We start from the raw sequence: 19297 nt of genomic DNA, 5'->3' as shown, positions 1-19297 counted from the left end.
ACTCCAGTCTGCAATCTAGACTATGCCTGCTCGAGCTGGGGACACGACGTCATTGATTTAGCGCTTTATCGTCGCTTGAAACGATTTCGCGGCCCAATATTCGCACTTCGATGCAAAAGCCACATATTTCAGCGCTCCGACTCGTTTGAACGCGACGGTGGACAGAAAAATCGTACGAGTCAAAAGACCGACGCAGCGTGACCTCGAATTCTATTTTCTCGGCGAGCGGCAGCCCTCCAAGAATCTTCTGAGCTTGGGGGAGAGTTCCGGATCACGTGCTTCAGACATCGTTCAAGGCATCTCCCGCGAGAAACTTGCGTTCCTGTACACGATTCTGTGCGCACGCTTCCGCGGAGACAGGGTTTTCCGCAACTCAGAGAATTGGTCATCTGTGATCTAGCACGCCCACCTTGTCACACCCAAAATTTCGTTCATGCGCATCGCATTTTACGTCACTAACTGGATTTCTCAGCACACCATTCGAGTCTCAGAAAGCCGTTCTTCACAAGAGACTAACACGTAAGTGCAATTACGATGTTGCACCAATCACGCTCGCAAATTGACTGACCTTAAAATTGGATGCATGTTCCTTTAGTCTACTTCAAGTGTTGTACCGTAGATATATCTTATTCTTATACTATATAGTCTTATACTTATAGCGTTCTCATTAGCCACTTCTGCAAAGTCATCTAACCCTATTGACTTTTGCTTAGAGCCCTCCGAAATGATTTTGATGAGCGGGCGTTGGCCACTTCCGCTGATCGTCTTTGCCTCAGCCGCACTTCTTTCACGCGCAGGTGCGTTCTTAGTGAGCCCACTTGCATTTATGGGCCTAAAACAATCTTTCTCGCGCTTTTTTTATAGTGAGTAGTAGTGAGACGCCCATCGGGGGAGTCTACTCTTCCGACACCACTTTGGCCCGCGTCGACAGCCCGTTCGCCGTCACAGACGATTTGACCATAGCCCAAGGCGCGACGCTCACTATCGAATCCGGCGTCGAACTCAATTTCCAGGCTCGAATTCGTCTCGTCGTCAATGGATCTCTGAAGGCGGTGGCAACATCGCGTGCCGACGAAATCCTTCTACGTCACAAAGCAACCGTGGGAGTCCGTTCGACCGAGTTGCGTCTCGTCGGCGGTTCGACGCCGCGCGAGGGCCGAATCGAAGTGAAGGACGCCGTCGGCGGCCGATGGGGAACCGTTTGCGACGATTTTTGGAATCGCGATAACGCCGTCGTCGTCTGCCGTCATCTCGGCTTCGCCGATCCCGTCGGAAACGATTTCTCCACGCGACGCTTTGGGCCGGGTTCAGGCGACGTCGGACTATCGAACGTGGCCTGCGCGGGCGTCGAAAACTCGCTATTGGACTGCTACGCGCAGCGTTGGAACAACAGCGGGTGCACACATGCCGAGGACGTTGGAGTCGTGTGCGACGACGGAAGCGTGGGCTTTTGGGGCGGAATCGTGTTTACTCGCGCGAGCGTCACCTTGACGACGTCCCAGTACGGCGTGACGACCTACTCGAGCTCGAGCGTCCTCGAAAACGTTCGCATAATGAACGCCGGCGTCGTTCCCGATTACGTTCGCCAATCGACCGCCGATTCCGACGTTGCCGCCGTCACGGGATCTGGCGCTCTGCCCAGGATGACCAGCGTGACGATTCTGCACAGTCGCGAAACGGGAATTCGGCTTCTTGACGTTCACGGTGACGTCGATTTTCGTGACGTCATCGTTGGCAACTGCACGGGCGTGGGCGTGGCCGGACGTGTGTCACGCCGACTCGACTGCGTGCGATGTCGCGTCGAGAATTGCACTCGCGGCGGAATGAATTTGACTCGCATTGCTCTTCCCGTCGGACGTCCGACAGCGGCCGGCATTCCGACGTTCGACTTCGATTCATCGTCGTCGGGCGGAGCCCTATCCGCTGCGCACTTTGTTGGAGATCAGGGAGCGTATTTTACACTCAAGGATGCGGCCAAGAGAGATTACTTCCGTGTGCTGGAAACGACACCCGGTTACGGTCTCTCGATCTCGTTCGATCGATTCGCAGTCTCTAACGGAGGCGGAAACTTTCGCATTTTGAACGCCGATACCGGCTATTTTTACATTGACGAGGCCGTGAGGCGAACGATGCCGCAAGCCATTCCTGGCGACATCACCGCTGACTACCATCGCGTTGTCGTCTACCCGCGCCTTCTTTACTTCAGCCGATTGCTTGGTGATATAAAGGCGTACGTCTCTCGTCATCGCTTGGAAACGCGTCAAGTGAACATCGTGGACAGCTCAACTGTGCGCGCCGAATCGGGTCACGGTTTGGAGATTGATGGAATGATCGGATCTCTTCTAATAGCTCGACATTCGGCTGTCGACAATGAGTTGGGAGGCATTCGCATCGACGGACAAGGCTATGACTTTGATGTGCAATCTTCGTTGATTCAATACGGACTCCGAAGTTATAATCCAAACCACGGATTCCATTTCAATGGATATTTTTCCTCTGCAAGTATCACGCATTCGGCCATCAGCGACTATAGCCACTGCTTGACCTGGGACGCCCGTTCGGTTCGAAACGCAACCGTGGCGAATAACACGATTGTGGGCTCGCGATCAGATTCGGCGATGAAGCACATACTCCGCGGCATCGACTTTCAGAACAATCCAACCAGAACAGACGAATGGAAGCCGTCCGAGACGTTCAGAGCCGTCGTTTCGGGAAACGCGGTGTCGCGAATAGGCAGTTTCTATTCATTTTACTCGAACTTAGTTTACCGAAACGGTAAAGCAGACGTCGTCGAAATCGTTGACAACGTGTTTCAAAACAGCAAGGGAAGAGTTTATTTCTACATGTACTTCAGTGGAAACGGTCAGAGAGCTGTTATAGCGCGCAATCAATTTCAAGACATCGATGTCGGAGAGGCACACCCGGTCTTTATCACAGAAACCGATCACGAAAATCACGGAAGTGGAGCAGTGATAGTCAGCGACAATGTTTTCTTTCGAAACTGGGGACGAACGATCGTTGAAATTCTTCCTGCAGTTGGCTTTCAAAGCGGATTCGAGGTTCGAAGCGTTTATTTTTTCCTCAATAATTCCTTGAGAGACAACGTCGTGTATAATGCGAGCGAAACGAGCTTGAGAAGTGCGCCCAACAGTGTCGTGGAAGTCGGACGAACTGTCGACGTTGAGCTCCACTGCAACGTTTTCGAAAATCCATTGGTTCGGTACGAAGTCAGCGTGAGAGTCGAAGGAACGTCGTCACTCGACAAAATCGACTTTGCGAGAAATTATTGGGGCACTGCAGACGAAGTATTAATACAAGATCAACTTTTCGATTTCGACGACTCGAATTTCTTAGCCAGAGCGGACTATTTTCCTTTCCTTCTGTCTTCCAGCTGCTCCGACGTCGCTCCCTCGAGTCACCCGCGAACGTTTCCTCTTTTTGTTTCGTCATCCGGCGAAGTGGGCGGCCAGCTGAGAAACGCGGCGACGCTAACTGCAGCCGGTTCGCCGTATCGAATGACGAGAGACGTCACGATTCTTCCGGAAGGAACTTTAACCATCGAAGCCGGCGTCACAATCGAAGTCGAAGAGAGCACCGGTATATTGGTCGAAGGTGCGCTGACGACAATGGGAACGCCGAGTAACCCTGTGATTATTCGCGGAGTCGACGTGCAGCCGCTCCAGCAAAACGTCACCGACCTCAGCGCACGTCTTGCCGACTCGAGCGCTTTCGGCGGTGATTACGACGCGTACGAGTACTATGATTATTACGACTACGATGACTACGGTAACGAGGAATACCCCGACGGCCGTTCCGCTTTGGCGGGCAAATTGGAAATCTACGTCAGCGGCGAATGGCGCAGCGTCTGTCTCTTGTCGAACGAGCGGCCTGACAACGCTTCTCAGGACAAGTTGGCTGAGCTGTCTTGCAACTATCTCAACTACAACAGGTCAAGCGACTTCTTCAGTAGCTGGCATCCTAAGCGGGGCATGCCTATTATTACCAAGTTCGACTGTCCGATCAATGCGACCAGTCTTGCCGATTGTGATTTCGTCACGGATACGTACTCGTCGTCGTCGCGTTGTTTGACGATATTCTACGTCGCCTGCCTTGACGGCGCTCCGCAGTCTCGTTCCGCGACGATTGCCGCTTCGAGTGCCGGCACGTGGGCTGGAATTCGTTTTTCTCCCACGTCGACGATCTCGACCGGGCCAAACGATCACATTTTGCCCGAATCTCGGCTGACGCACACCGTGATCGAAAATGCGGGACGGTGGAGGCGCGAAAGAGTTCCGGCGGTGCGAGCGCTTCTTCGCTCTCCGTCGTTCGCTAACGTGACGATTAAAAATTCGGTTTGGACCGCTTTTCAGCTGACTCATCTGCACGAAAAGACCGACCTGGCGGGCGTTGTCGTAGACGGAACCGGATTTCACGGCGTCCTCGTTGAAGGACCCCGAACAAGGGACTTGACTGTTCGTGATACGACAGTGCGCAGTTCCTCTGACGTTGCCCTTGAACTCTCAAAGAATTCCGATTCTTTACGAAGTCTAACAAATTATCAACCGATCTGCTCAATTGCCTCCTCTCTAAGCGTTGGCACGGTAACGGGAAAGTACATTGGTTTGAGTAAAGATGATCATAGTCCTGGTCTTCATTGTACGGTGACGCTTCAAGGACCTCCCAACACGATGTTGTCTCTCACGCTTGTTTCTGAAGAGCTCTACGACGATGACTCAATAACGCTCCGCGACGGTGCTAACAGTGCTTCTCCTGTACTTTACACCGTCAACAATCTGGCTGCCAGTTCAATTGGAGACGTCATTGTCTCGTCTGGAAACTCGGTTTTTGTTGAACTGCGCACCGGTAGCAAAGCAGGCGCTCCTGGTTTCGGTCTCTACGCCGTGGCTCTTTCCTCTCGACCAGGTCTGCAGTTGACGCAGATAATTGACGTCAATTTGATGTCTAGTGACTACGGAATTTACATTTCGCAGCCCATCTCAGAACTGTTGATCAGCGACGTGAAAATCAAAAATATGTCGTCAGGTGGAATTTCCATTGACACGAGCACGGCGAACTGCACGCTTCGAAACAGCGCTGTTGAGTACGTACAAGGCGACGGAATGTTCGTCGGTAAAGACGCAGGCGAGTTGATTATCGATAACAACAAAATAACGAATTGCACTGGTAATGGAATTAAAATTTACATCGATCTCAGCGAAAGTCCTGATGCCGGCACAATTACGTCGAATCTGTTCGATCGCAACGGAGCGGCCGCTTTAGAAATCAATCAGAGGTTAAGCTTTTCCCAATTCAAACCTCAACCGGTTATATTGTGGACCATCTCAAACAACATTTTTGATTCCAATCAAGACGGCATGCACTGGACATCCTCTCAAAATGGCTTGCACATTTGCCAATTTCACGTTTTCGGAAACGAGTTCCGCAACCAGACGCGCTACGGCGCTTACATGGACACGTTACTGAGCCTTCGCTTGGCAATTTTCAGCAACACTTTCACGGGCCACCGTGGCAGCACGGGCGGATCGTTGTTGCTGCGAGGCACGGCACACTACGTCGTCGTACGAGACAATCTCTTTCACCAAAACGCCGGAAAATACGTCGTGAAATTTGCCCATCATCCCTTCACAGCATCGCCTTTCACAGTCACCAAGAATCGATTTATCAACAACACGGTCTACTCGACCGAGGAATTCGCCGTTGATGACGGTGATCCTGGAATCGTAGTCATATCGGCGCCAAGGGGCTTCGCGTTGACAGACAACCACTTTGAAAATCCCGACTCGCCGTTCGAATTGACCGTTGACATTCCTGCTCAAAATTCGAAAGACGTTACCGTTTCGGTGGCGAACAACTATTGGGGCACGACAGACGAAGACGTCATACGCGATCGCATCGCCGACTTCGGCTACTGCTCGCGTCTTGGAAACGCCGAATATTTTCCGTATCTAACATCGGCATCGGGACCGCCCGTGTCGTCGAACGCGCCGAGACGAAACTCCATCTTCAGAGCCGATTTCCGACTGGGAGGTCGCGTGTATAACGACACGACCATACCTACTACTCAGTCAGCCTATAGATACACGGTCGTTCGAGATATCTCCGTCCTGCCCGGAGTAACCCTCACTATCGAAGCTGGTGTCGAACTTTTTTTCGTATCTAATACAGGAATACTGGTCGAGGGTCGTCTGCTCGTTCAGGGCACACGTAACGGCAACGTATTCATGTTGCCCAGCAGCCCGGCGCCCAGGCGGCCCACGGCTGGCTCCGCTGGACGAGTTGCCGAAGGAAGTGTACGACTTGTTAACGACGACGTCGGCGTCGCCGAAGTGTTATACAGTGGGACGTGGAAAGCGCTCTGCGCCTTGCACGACGCCGACGATCGATACTACCCTTCGTCGCACAATCGCGACTTGGCCACTGTCGTCTGCAGACAGCTGGGATTTTCCGGAAGCGTCGAGTTTGCACGCTCGTCAGAATACGTCGATCGCGTTCACTCGGACGACACGTGGCTGCCGCATCTGCTCTGCCGCGGCACGGAGCACTCCCTGAAACAGTGCGTCAACTACGTCTACGAAAAGTCGTCTTGCCATTTGGGAGCTTTGTACGTCCAGTGCGATCGCGGCGCCGGCTTTCACAACAATAAGATTGAATCGTGGAGTTATTGGTCCGGCATTCGTTTTGCCACGTCTGACTCCTCGTCGTTTATGCGTCACGTCGAGATCTATAAAGCCGGATACGCCAACGCAGAAAGAGTGGCCGCTATACAAGCCGTAGGCCACGCGCTAGAATTGACGGACGTTCAAGTTGATTCAAACGCGTGGTCGGGCGTGGAATTCATTAACTCGCCGACGAAGCCTCAAATTACTAGGCTTTTCTCCGTTGAAAATAAGGGATCTGGAGTTCGACTAGTGAACACGCCGTTTAGCACGTTCACAGACGTCTTCCTTACTTTGAATTCGTTTGACGGTTTATCGATTTCGGCGGAAGGATATTTGCAGCCCCTGTGGCAGTATCCCATCCAGTCTCCACTTGACATCTGCTCTCAGAGTAGCCCGATATCGGTGTCAAACTCACTCTATCTTCGGTATATTGCGAGTGACGACGGATTTTCTTTCGCTCGGAAGTCGTGCAGCGTGACTTTACGAGGAAGCGCTGATCACGTGATTTCTATTGATATAATGGCTGTTCAGTTTACGGACTTGTTCAGCAGACTCGAAATTGATGGACAAAGTTTCTTTACTCGAGGAACATTGAATTCCCAACAATCGCTTCATTACGTCACTAAAAGCAATTCAGCAACAGTTGAAATCAGCGTTTCGGTGAACACCATCGAGTTCCTTGCCAGAGGCGACTACGTATTGCTTTACGTTCAGCAGCACTCCACAAGTAATATCTTTGCCAGCCTTTGAATTTCTCAAGAGTATATGCAAGCTATTTTTTTTTCTTTAGAATCTTTCTCTCAGTCAACTCACACCATAATCGACTCGAAATTCGACTTCAACTTGATTTCGGGCATAGCGTTCAACTCGAGCAGAAGCACGCACGACCGTTCAAGTCTTTCCGTGACAAATTCAATCGTACGATATAACGCGTGGAACGGCATCGACGTCAACTGCACAAACGGCGGCGACTTGGGCTTCGGCTCCGTCGGTCATTTTATCGCCCTGATCCGAAACGACATCATGGCAAACGGCCGTGCGACGCCTGCTATGTTTACCGGACGCGCCGCAGGCGTTGCTCTTTCAGTTGACAATACCATCGCGTTAATAGTGAAAAACACCTTAGACGGCAACCTTGGTGGTGCCGTCAGCGTCGATCTTCGTACAACCCGATCGGAGACCACAAATATTACTCTATTCGACAATCGTATCGTCGGAAATCGAGGCGGACGAACGATCGGCATATTCGGCGGTGTCGGTTCTTCTGGTCCACGTGCGACGATCAGCAGTAACACGATTAGCGGCAATTCGGCAGGAACGTTATACGACACGCTTTTCATTGACGAAATTTCCACTTTCGTCGCCGATAACACTTTCTTCGACGACCTATCTCGACACGTCGTGTATTGGAGCACGGAATCGAGGACGACACTAGGCCAACTGTTTTTAAACAACACATTGTACTTGAATGTCGGACAGACGCCGAATCAACGGTGGACCGTTCGCAATTTTGGAAAGGGGCCGGTTTACACTGGTAACGTTTTCCAAAATCCAGCTAATTCGTACGAATTTGCGGCTTCTGTTGACAACGGGCAAGGAAATCACTTGGCTCCGTACAACTGGTGGGGAACTTCTCCCTCTTTGAACGAGGCAGCGAAACGTATTCGAGACAAATCCGTTGATCCGGCTTTAGCTGGAGTAAGTATAGCGCCTTTGCTGACAACGTCGCCGTGGACAGATCCTTTTGGTAAAGTCGTTGAAAATGAAAGCGTTGCTTTATTAATTGCTATTTTTTGTCGGAAGGCTGCGAGTACGGTTGGTCTCTAGACCTGAACATGAAGTATTGCTACACGTACGTCCGAGGATCCGCTGACTGGTACTCAGCAGCGTCGTATTGCAAAGTAAGTGAAGTTAGCGCATGAAAAAATTCTTCTTCTACGAGTATTTATCTTATATCGTTCTCTTTTTAGACGAAAGGGGCTTCTCTGGCTTCAATTCATTCCGCGAACGACGTCCTTTTTCTGGGGCAGCTCATTCCTTCCCTATCAGGTATAAGCGTCTCCTCGGATGCCTGGCTGGGTCTTCATTTCACCCGTCATCTCACCGGCCGCCTCGAGTGGCGTTGGTCGGACGCAACAACTTTGGATTACGATTACGGAGGACTGCCTTCTGGTGCCGCCCGGGACTGTGGGAAGCTGACGTCATCAGGCTTGGCCGCAGATGGTTGCGCCGTTCGACTTCCGTTTTTCTGCAAGAAGTCCCCAGCAAGTAAATCTTCATTGGTCTGTTTATCAGGGTTGCTGAGCGTGACTCTAGGCTTGTGTCCAAATTCTTGCTCGAAGCACGGCACGTGTTCGCGGGACACGTGCTCCTGCTACTCGGGTTGGAAAGGGAGTGACTGCAGCGTGTTTGACTGCTCCGCTGTCAACAATTGTAACCGCCTAGGCACGTGCGTCGGTCCAAACCAATGTCTCTGCCGCGTCGGCTGGAGGGCAAGAAAATAGTATTTTTAACTGATTTTGAAAAGAACTTTCTTTTAGGGGAGATCGTGTAGTACGAGCTACTGCAATCTCTATTCGACCTGTCACGCGTGCACTCGCCAGCCTGGCTGCGGTTGGTGCGACCGCGACCAGGCGTGCGTTCCAGGGCTCGGCGTGCGTGCGGACAAGCGTTCGTGCTCTTCGTGGTTCTACTACGGTTGCTACGCCCCTCCTGAACGTAAATGTTCAGATCGGATTAGGGTACAATAGCAGAAGATGCATTTTTACTCTGTGTGAGCATCTAATTTTGTTTTGGTAGGACATAGGCTGCTCCGGTCCTTGCAACTCAACAATTGCAACAAGCAGTCACGAGACCTGCCAGCATTGTCGCGATATAGCCAACTGCTATTTGGAAACGGTCAGATTTAATAAATTTATATCGTAACCAAAGCAGAGAAGTCTTTATTGGAAAATCAACTGTTTTGTAGTCTCCGTGTTCCGGCTGGGACGAAGATCGTTGTCCTTACGGAAGAGTGACACCCGACTACGGAATCGACGGTGGACCTGATCCGCAAAGAAAGATTCCCAGCCACTTGCCCAATGGAAAGTCCAGATTCCGATCCAAAAGAGCGGGACACTCGTTTACACCCCCTGATCGACTCACAATGAACATCGATCTTCACCCGGATGTCCGAGTTGATGAGCGAACGTCGAGCATCTATCGTCTTCTCGTGAAAGACACCTTTAATTACTACGTCGCCTTTCCGCCTTTGCAAAACGTCTTCGTTCGTCAAATTTTCCTGAGTCGTCAAGCGGGCGTGATACAGGATAAAATTCTTTCGACGACGCAGTGGGGATCGTACCAGCTGATCAAGGCGGCACCGGCTCGTTTAGAAGAAATAATAAAATATGCGGATTTCATCCATAACGTTCCATTGGAAAACGTTTTCGACGAAGCGGCGACGGAGACACTACCAAACGCCGATGCTATCAAAATAATCGCCAACTCGCCAACGCCGCAGCTCCCTGGTGCCGCTACGACAGTCGTCGTCTCGTCGTCGGCGCCCGTTTACAAATGCCGAGAGAGCTCGACGGGGAATATCTTCATCGCTTTGACGACGTCGGACGCAGCGGCACTCAATCTTGATCTATCCGGCAGTCAGGGGCTCGTTAGCGTGCACGGAAATGGGTTCCTCGAGAGAGTCGAGTCTATCGCAGCGGCCAGCTCAAACACCATTGTTCGTACTTCCATGGCCGTCTGCGAGCCGAATCCCCAGCCACCGCGCATCAAATTGCAGGTCAATGCCGTCGGATCGCCTCCTGTCGCGCTCGCGCCAGCCGCGACCGGCTTCGGTGGAACCGGTCTCGACGGTATCTTGGTCTACGAAAACGTCTCACCATCCGGACTTGATCTTGCCGTCGGTGACGTGATCGTCGGTCGACCAAGCGGACCTGTCGCCGGATTAGTTGTTGTTAGTTACCGTTCGGTTGACGGCAGCGCGACGGTCGTTGAATTGAAACCGCTTCGTGGGACGGGAGTTCCTTGCTCCACGCTTGGCAGTGGACAGAACGTGGATGCGTGGTGCAAGACGAAAAAAACCGGCTTCTATTATCACGAGACGATAGAGAAAAAAGTACTTGAACGCGACAAACGATTATTGGGAATAACTATTTTTATTGCGTTTCCTAGTTTCAGGCTCCGAACGGCGGTCGAATTACTACGGAATCGCTTGTCAGCTACGATCCTCGCATTGTGATGACGTTTCGAACGAACCACTCGTCGCCGTTTGTGACGAAACTGGGATTCGCGTTCGACGGTTCTATGCACTTGGGAATGAATATAAACCTGAACCTTCAGAATAAAAATCCACGTGGGTAAGTTGCGACCTTGTTCTACAAACGAGTTTAGTCGCGAAATGAATTTTATTTCTTGACTCTTTTTAGAGACTTCATTCAACATGCGTCTCTTCCGCTATATACTTCAACTCGGGATTTTTGCATATCAATTGGTCCCGTGAATGGTCCCGTGTGTATTCGCGGCGAGGCTGCGTTGCTCGTTGAGCACTCGTACAGTATAATTTACAGAGTAAGCCTGCGAATACTTGTTCTTAGATCGAGTGTAATGTAAACCTTTTTTAGTCCACTACCAACGTTTCGTTTTCTCACTTTTCCGAATCGCGTGGAAATGCTTCGTTTGGTACTGTGTGGCGCAACGGCGTCGGCGCTGAATTCGTCAAACAGGTATTAACAGCAATTGTCAAATGAAACGTAGTCGGGAAAATGTATTTCAGGCAGATTTTCAGACGGTCCAAACCCTATCAGTCCATCCTCAGCACGACGGAGACTTTTCTTTGGGTCTCTTGCCGACGATGAGTTTCGACTGGCCCAAGTCGTTTTCTCCGCCCGCCCACGTCACGTCGTCGCTACCGTCAACTATCGCTTCGGCGTTTTCATCAACGCCAAATCTGAGTCCCGAGTCGTCGTTTCACTTTGAAGTTACTCCGTGGTTCGGCACGCATCTCGAGTCTTGGCGATGTGCCAAGGGATGTGATTTCGGAAAGGTGAGAATCGCTGCATGCACTCGGATTTGCTATAAAGCAGCTTTTTTGGCAAACCAAAACGAATCTTAAAACGAAACGATAGACTGAACTTGAAAATTAATATAATTTTCGTTCATTGAAAAATTAACCACTGGTTGCTTTTTAGAAAGTCTTGATCTCTTCTTGGACGGGAGTTTATGAAGTCGACGCGCAGATGTCTATTGACTTTCAAAAAATTCAATTCTCTAAATTCTTTCCTCCGTTGCTGCAAATTAGCTTTCTTGATGGCATCTACGGGCGATGCTTGCCGCTCGACGACGAAAGTGACTGTCCCTGCGAGTGCCCCGGTGGCGCTCCGTGCATTGACAACGGCGGTGTCAAAATCTGTCAGGCGTGCGATTGCGTTGGAATGCCCGGCTGCAGGTGCACGGCACCCTGCCAGGACGGGACAGCGGAGGATCCACGTATACATCCTCCGCCAAAGCACTGCCAGTGCGCTTGCACTGACTCTGTTTTTACCACCGCGATAAATTCGGCCACGTGTCCGGTAAGAAGAAGTCGTACGATCAATTATGTAATTAGAAAGAAAAACTTTTGTACTTAGTGTGAGTGTACTTGCGGCGATGGAAGCAAGAGTGTCTACGATCCATTCGGATTATGTCAGTGTGGATGCAAGTGCAAAAATTGCGAAGACTCGGAACTCGGACCAAGCGGTTGCAATTGCCCGAACGATAAGTGAGAAAGGCATGTTGCCTCTGCGCTGTACAGTACCACGTGTTGCGATGTAGGTGTCCTACTTGTCCCGAGGGTCTCGAGCCCGTTTGGCAAGATTGCACGTGCAGTTGCCAGTCCAAGCACGGGCGTGGCGGCTTGCCACCGGTTTGTTCGGACGGGTGGAAAGGGCCTTTCTGCGACGTACCCGACTGTACTCCATTTCCATGTAAATTCATTAATTAAAATCGTCTAGAATAGCTGCTAAAAGCAAGATTATATATTTAAATTAAATCTTTATAAAATTGGAAAACATTAATTTTTAGCAAGAAGCAAACTTGATTGTTTTTTCTAGTTTGTTCTGACAACGGAGTTTGTACTATACCTTCAGGATCAGAGAGTGACATGAAACCCTACTGCGTTTGCGACGAGCAGTGGATGGGTGTTGGATGTCAGATAGCTCGACCCAGACCAGGCGGTGGCGATCCTCATCTACAAACGCTTGACGGTGATAGATCTCATTTCATTGCACGTCTAGAGTTCATAATAATGCTGTTCTCGCCTGCAGGGTTCAATTACGACTTCTTTGACATTGGGGAGTTTTGGTACTGCAAAAGCGTCCCGAACGATTTCGGCGTGAGCACGCGTTTCTTCAAGTACGATCGCGCCTCTTTGATTGGCGCTCTTGCCATAAAACTCGGCTCGAGCGTTGTTGCAATCTCTACTCCGCATCAGCCGCAGCCATCAGACTTTCCTGTTCTACGGTAAACTCGAAATCATAGAAATATCTCAAGTCTGCATCTAAAACTTTCAAAATTAAATTGATACATTGTTTATTTAATTGCTAAATTATCGCTTTAAAACTTATTTGGTTTATAATTGATCGAACCTTTTGTAGGATCGACGGCGTAGTCACTCCTCTTTCGGATGGTTTGAAACTGTACTTCGCCGACAAGAAAATTTTCCTTGAAACCCTTTTAAACTCGTCGTCTCAAGAAATCGTTGCTCTTATATCGTTTCAATTTTCCAGCGGCGTCTCCCTGACCGTCGACGTCCGCTACAGTTCTAAAATGAAACGACAATTCATCAATCTTTTGTTTTCGCCGGTCGCGTCTTTCAAACATACAACTGAAGGATTGTGTGGCCTGATGGACGGCGATATATCGAATGACTTGGTCGGCTCGGACGGGCGCACACGCAATCAAAGCAATGTAATAGATTTCGCGAAATCTTGTAAGTGAACCTAATGCATTATACGTCGAGAGACCTAGTCCTACTATGCGCTGGTTTCTCGTAGGGAAAATTGATCAAACGTTTGACGGTTCTGGCCTGAGTGGAACGTGGTCGTGGAATCATTCGAACTTTCATAAAGACGACACTCTGGATTTTTCATATACCGATCCGAATTTCGTACCTGTCTACAGCGTCGACAATATTGACTCTGCGACGAGACAGGTATCGAGCTCGATATGCATAGCCGAAACATGCCTAAAAATTTATTGTCGACATACAGATGGCCGAAGCCGCGTGCAAGCAACAAGGTCTCGATGGCGTTCGCTTGAGTGAGTGTGTATTTGACGTGGCAGTCACGAACGACACGACTATGGCTCATCAAGAAGCGTTTCAAACAGGTAAACCTTGCTAGATTGCTTCGTGTCCGTGACTTTGCGAGTCGTCGCCATCTCTAGCCTTTTCTGGCTCTTGGTAACTCAGAAGTTTTATTATTATTATTATTATAGGATGTCCCACTCAATGTTCTGGCAAAGGTCGATGCGTCGATGATTCGTGTGTCTGTCTTCCGGGATGGTTTGGGAACGATTGCAACCTGGGTTTGTTTGTTCGTTAATTCTGAACGGATCTTATAGCTTATCTGAAATCGTTAGGCTCTTGCGACAACTGCAGCCTCAACGGGGATTGCGTCTCGGGATTCTGCCAGTGCCATTTTGGCTGGGACGGACCGCTCTGCGACGAGCCAGGTAAGAACGGAAAACTTTACAGATACTGGAATTAAACAGCTTGAGTTTAATTCAAAAGTAGAAACATCGGTACATGGTAGATTTTATAAAATAATCCGGAAGACCGACAAGAGAACGTCTCTCTTAAAATTCTCTCTTTTTTTTGTAGCTACCTGCTATGGTGTTGCCAATTGCACCAGTCCCGCTCAGGGACGTTGCAAATCTCACGACGTCTGCCAGTGCAGCGTCGGTTTTACCGGTTCTTCGTGCAACGAAAAGGCCGACTGCAGCCGCCTGAACAACTGCTCAAACCACGGCGGTTGCGTTGCCCACGACACGTGCCGCTGCGACTACGGCTGGGCTGGCGTCGCATGCACTGTTTACTCGTGCGAAACCGTCGGCTACTGCTCCAACCACGGCGTTTGCGTGGACGTTGACAAGTGTGACTGCGACAACGGATGGGTGGGATCGGGCTGCGCTATGCCTTCTTGCGTGAACGTCAGCGATTGCTCCGGAAACGGCGACTGCGTCAGCCCGAACGCATGCGAATGCTACTCTGGTTATAGCGGAGTAGATTGCTCGACGCCAACGAGCTGCTCGGAGTTGAACAACTGCTCAGGCAACGGCGCCTGTGCGACGAGAAACGGACGAAACTTTTGTTTATGCTACGCTGGCTATTCCGGAGTCAATTGCAGCGAGGCAACTTGTCTTCAACAGAGCAACTGTTCTGCCCATGGAAAATGCGTCGAAGTGGATCTATGCGAGTGTGATTTGGGGTATAAGGGAGCAGATTGCCAGGAATTTTCGTGCGAAGCCAAATATTTTTGCTCAGGTAAAAGTCTATAAAGCAAATTTATAATTAAAGTTATAATTAATATTTAAGATTGTGTGCATTATTTAAAAACATTTTCATTGCAGGTCATGGCAAGTGCCTCACTTTTGACACGTGCACTTGCGATCCACAATGGGGAGGATCGGACTGTGACATTCCAGACTGCTCCGGCGTCAACAACTGCGGCGACGCGTCGAAGGGATCATGCATTGGTCCAGACACATGCCACTGCACTGCACTATACGACGGGCCTCGCTGCGACCAGCTAGCCGGAATCAACGAAAACGTTCCAAAGTTCAACTCCTCGTCTATCGACATCTCGGTTCTCGCAACGTCATCTATAGGATCAGAGATTCTCTCTTTGCCGGCGATGGACCCAGACAGTGGAAAGAACGGTCGTCTTACTTATACTCTTTCAAGCTCGGACGGAAGTCACGCGCTATTCCGAGTCAACTTTCAAACGGGCGTCGTAACGACGGCGGCGTCGCTGACCGCCTATAAAGGCCAAGTACTGCCGCTAATTCTCACGGCTTCAGACGCTGGACTGCCGCCGCTGACAGGAGATCTACTCATATCAGCAGCCGTGACCGAACCAAATCTGCATTGCCCGAAATTTGTCGGACTGCCGCCATCGATAAGCGTCAGCGAAGCGGCAGGCTCGGGGACAAGACTCCTTAGCATTAGCGCAACCGATGCCGATTCGGACTCGTCGCCCAACGGAATCGTTCGATACTCGTTGGACGCAGAGGTTCAGTTTGAGATAGACTCTACAACGGGAACGGTCACGCTGACTGGGGCGCTTACGGCGCAAAGCTACGTTTTGCGTGTTACCGCTTCGGATCGAGGACAACCGGAGTGTCAGACGACGGAGAAAGTTCAAGTCGACGTCGTCCTCGAAAACAACGCTCCAATCTGCTCTCCGCAGAACCTCGCGACGGCTATTTCGACCGCAGCGAAAATCGGTTCGACTCTTTTTACGTTCCGAGCGCTAGACGGCGACGACGGAGCCGCCGGACGGCTGACGTATAACGTAACGGATTTCGGGTCCTCCTCACTTACCTCGTCTTTATTTCGACTTCAAGTGAACGACAAAAACGGAACGGCAACCGTCGCTCTCGCCAATGCACCTCCTATTCCAACTGGGCTGTTTTCTCAGGCGAGTTTCCGCGTGACGGCCAGCGACGAAGGGACAAGACCAAAGTCGTGCGATTTCTTTCTCACAGTGACCCTATCTCGTCCTTTCGACTTCACTCCAGCGGCGTGGAGTGCGAAAGTCAGCGAAGCGGCTGCCAGTGGCGTAGTCATACCCGTTTCGCCGAATCTCGAAATTCAAACGACTCTAGACCGGAATCGCGTCTTCTACAGCCTCTATAGCGCCGACTCCTTGCCATTCAGCATCGATCCTCAGACCAGCGTTTTGACTGTGAACGGAATTCTCGATTACGAACATCAGCCTTATTATGACGTCATTGTCGTTGCCAAAACGACAGAAGTTCCCGGCGCCGTCGCTCTCGCCTCCTTCCGGATTTCCATCGAGAATGCAAACGACAATGCTCCGAAGTTCTCAAAGAGTCAATACGTCGTCGTCGTGGAAGAAGAAGCGAAAAAAGGATCGCTCGTGCTAAAGCTGGATGCGAAAGACCCTGACATTGTATCGGGACCTGATCGAGTAAACTATCAGCTGACGTCTGTGCTTCCGAACGGAACCAGTGGAACGTTCGTTATCCGCGAATCAGGCTTATACTTGTCAGACACAGCAGTACTTGACTTCTACTCAACCCGGAGGTACGTCGTCGTGGTGACGGCGGTAGATGCCGACGACGCGACCTTGTCCGACACCGCAGAAATCGTTGTCGTTTTGAAAGAAGCTAATGCCAGATGGCCAGCCTTTGCTCAAAACCGATACGAGACGGCGCTGAAAGAAAACTCGTCTAGCAGTACATCTGTTCTGACTGTGCAAGCTCTCGTCGACGGCGAATTGGACGCTTCATTAACATATTTCATCAAAAGCCAAACGTCTGAACGTGGCAAGAAAGTGAATGCCTTCTCCGTGTCAAACGACGGGATTGTTCGAGTCGCCAACGCGTCGAATGCGGATTACGAAAAATTCAAAATATTCAACGTCGTTATTGTCGCCAGTTTGACTCAACCCGTTCGCCGAACGGCCGAAACGAAGGCTGTTATATCACTGGTTGACGTCAATGACAATGCGCCCGTCTTTGGTCGGGACCGATACGAAGCCGACGTTACTCTTGGAGAGCAACCAGGGTACACAGTCGTAAACGTCACCGCCACCGATGCAGATTCCGGTTTGTTGAATTGAATAGCAAGAATTTTGCAAAGCGTAATGTTCAACTTTATTTTTTAGGTTTGAATGGAGAAATCGTTTTCTCTCTTCAAACGGAGCAGGAATATTTTGCTATCAGTTCGTCTTCCGGTGTTCTGTTCGTGGCTCGAGAGTTAGACGTCGAGACTTACGATTCGTACGAGCTCCCAATAGCAGCGACGGACCGCGGAACGCCTCCAATAACAAGCATGTCGACAGTTCACATCACTGTCGTCTGCTCCTCTTCTGGCCAGTGTCCATCGACCCGATCAGGTCTGTGTATATCAAGCACAATGGATCTGCTTGTTCTATTGTTGTTACTCTTGCAGAAGCTGTGGACACCGGCGTCATTATCGGTGCGACGCTTGGTGCCGCCGGCGGAGCCGTTCTCATTGTTGTTATTGTCGTTGTTGCTATGGTGGTGGTGCGTAAAAGAAAACGTCCCGTTCACAACACAAAGTGAAGAAAAAGCGAAAATATTTGTATTATGTAATAGATCAATTTTTCTGCTTTAGATGTCCGAAAGAACAGGACGAAGGAAACATTATGAATCCAACTTACGACGAGATTGACGCGAAGAATGCTGAGTCACACGACGACAACAAAGCGACCACTGAGCCGGCTGCGGGTGAAGCGCAGCCGATCAAAGCGATAGAAAATGAGTACGTGGACGCGGAAGAAGCGCAGGCGTCTGCTGGAAACGAATCTGGCAGTGCTGATCATTGACCGAGACGTGTTCCATCATCAGCCCGTTGTTTCAATTGCCTTTTTTCCCCTCTTCGTGCTTTGCTTTTCACTGCTGCTGCTGCATGCTGCTGCCGCTGCTGCTGCTGCTAGCTCTCGCTGTGTTGACAACGGTGTTGGTAACAATGGACGATATCTAATCATTGGCTCACATAGATTGAAGCGCAGGAAGTGCGACTTTAAATTAAGTCTGATTACCACAGTCAAGGTAAAAGACACGGAGTAGATGCATGTTGCAGCCGATTGTACTTCTAATTTTTTTTGCAGACGTCCTAAAATTTTTTGAATGTGGAGGGAATAGCCTGCTTGGGCTTGTATAATTCACTGCATCTACCCGTTCGAGGCCTCCGTCCGTGCGCTTTTGTCTGGGCTAAAATGTTTCTCTCTAAATTGGCGCTTTCAGTCGAACAAATTCAGCGGCGTTAGAACGTCGTACAGACGACGCAGAAGCGAGTGGGAGCAGATGCTAATGATTATGACGAGCCAAATGCTACAGGCGTGGCCAAATGCCCACAGGCGTGGCCAAATGCCTAGGCAACGTTTGGCATTGTTTCCAAAGAACAAGAGTCGAAACGCAGCATTTTCGCTTCTAACGACGACAGAAAGAGGCGAGAAAGCAGCGCGTGCAATCTACAGTGAACGCTTTTTCTGCGCAGAGCCTGAAGTGCCCCCCCCCCCCCCCCCCCCCCCCCCACGCGAATTTCCCTACAGTGCGCCGTTTTCTAGCAATATTTGAATGCCATCATTTTTGTCAAGGTACTTCTTTTGTGTTTCCCCGCTTGTCAATTGTTTTGCCGTGTAGTTGTTCTCCCAATCCGACGAGGCAGACGCAGCCATCCCTCTGTGGCCAAGAGCGATAAATAGGCCATACCTCTGCAGAGGCTATAGAGTCGCCTCCCCGCGTAAGGCAGAGCACTGGCGGGTAAATCAGTGACGCCCCTTGGAATTGCACCTGTGAGTGGACTGACATCCCAGCTGCCACTTTCACAGTCCAAGGCTCGGAGCCAGGAGGTTAAACGGGCTCATCCT

The 19297-nt window shown here is 50.4% G+C and overlaps 1 protein-coding gene across 1 annotated transcript; it reads left to right on the top strand.

Annotated features, from left to right (window-relative positions):
• Positions 1 to 58: 58 nt before the first annotated feature.
• Positions 59 to 18408, top strand: LOC136197216 (uncharacterized). The gene is made up of 29 exons (XM_065986936.1): positions 59 to 519; positions 714 to 797; positions 865 to 7407; positions 7471 to 8427; positions 8484 to 8581; positions 8651 to 8948; positions 8997 to 9172; positions 9221 to 9421; positions 9480 to 9578; positions 9649 to 10794; positions 10851 to 11035; positions 11105 to 11246; positions 11300 to 11401; positions 11452 to 11721; positions 11867 to 12247; positions 12305 to 12435; positions 12489 to 12640; positions 12767 to 12919; positions 12980 to 13175; positions 13310 to 13644; positions 13709 to 13866; positions 13925 to 14042; positions 14151 to 14240; positions 14295 to 14387; positions 14536 to 15198; positions 15285 to 17507; positions 17567 to 17797; positions 17854 to 17983; positions 18040 to 18408. The coding sequence occupies exons 2-29, from the start codon at positions 725 to 727 to the stop codon at positions 18248 to 18250; spliced, it is 15555 nt and encodes a 5184-aa protein (XP_065843008.1). The 5' UTR covers positions 59 to 519; positions 714 to 724; the 3' UTR covers positions 18251 to 18408.
• The last annotated feature ends 889 nt before the right edge of the window (positions 18409 to 19297 follow it).

This window comes from Oscarella lobularis, chromosome 17 (assembly GCF_947507565.1).
Source record: "Oscarella lobularis chromosome 17, ooOscLobu1.1, whole genome shotgun sequence".
In the NCBI taxonomy this organism is placed as follows: domain Eukaryota; kingdom Metazoa; phylum Porifera; class Homoscleromorpha; order Homosclerophorida; family Oscarellidae; genus Oscarella; species Oscarella lobularis.
The sequence above is the reverse complement of the archived record's forward strand: the minus strand, read 5'-3'. Positions and strand labels throughout refer to the sequence as shown.

Bases quoted from the DNA above. Each gene is read 5' to 3' on its own strand.
- LOC136197216 (XM_065986936.1), top strand. From the start codon at position 725: ATGATTTTGATGAGCGGGCGTTGGCCACTTCCGCTGATCGTCTTTGCC. The intron at 11,722-11,866 runs GTGAGAATCGCT...GTTGCTTTTTAG, and splicing joins AGGGATGTGATTTCGGAAAG to AAAGTCTTGATCTCTTCTTG. The intron at 13,867-13,924 runs GTATCGAGCTCG...GTCGACATACAG, and splicing joins TTGACTCTGCGACGAGACAG to ATGGCCGAAGCCGCGTGCAA.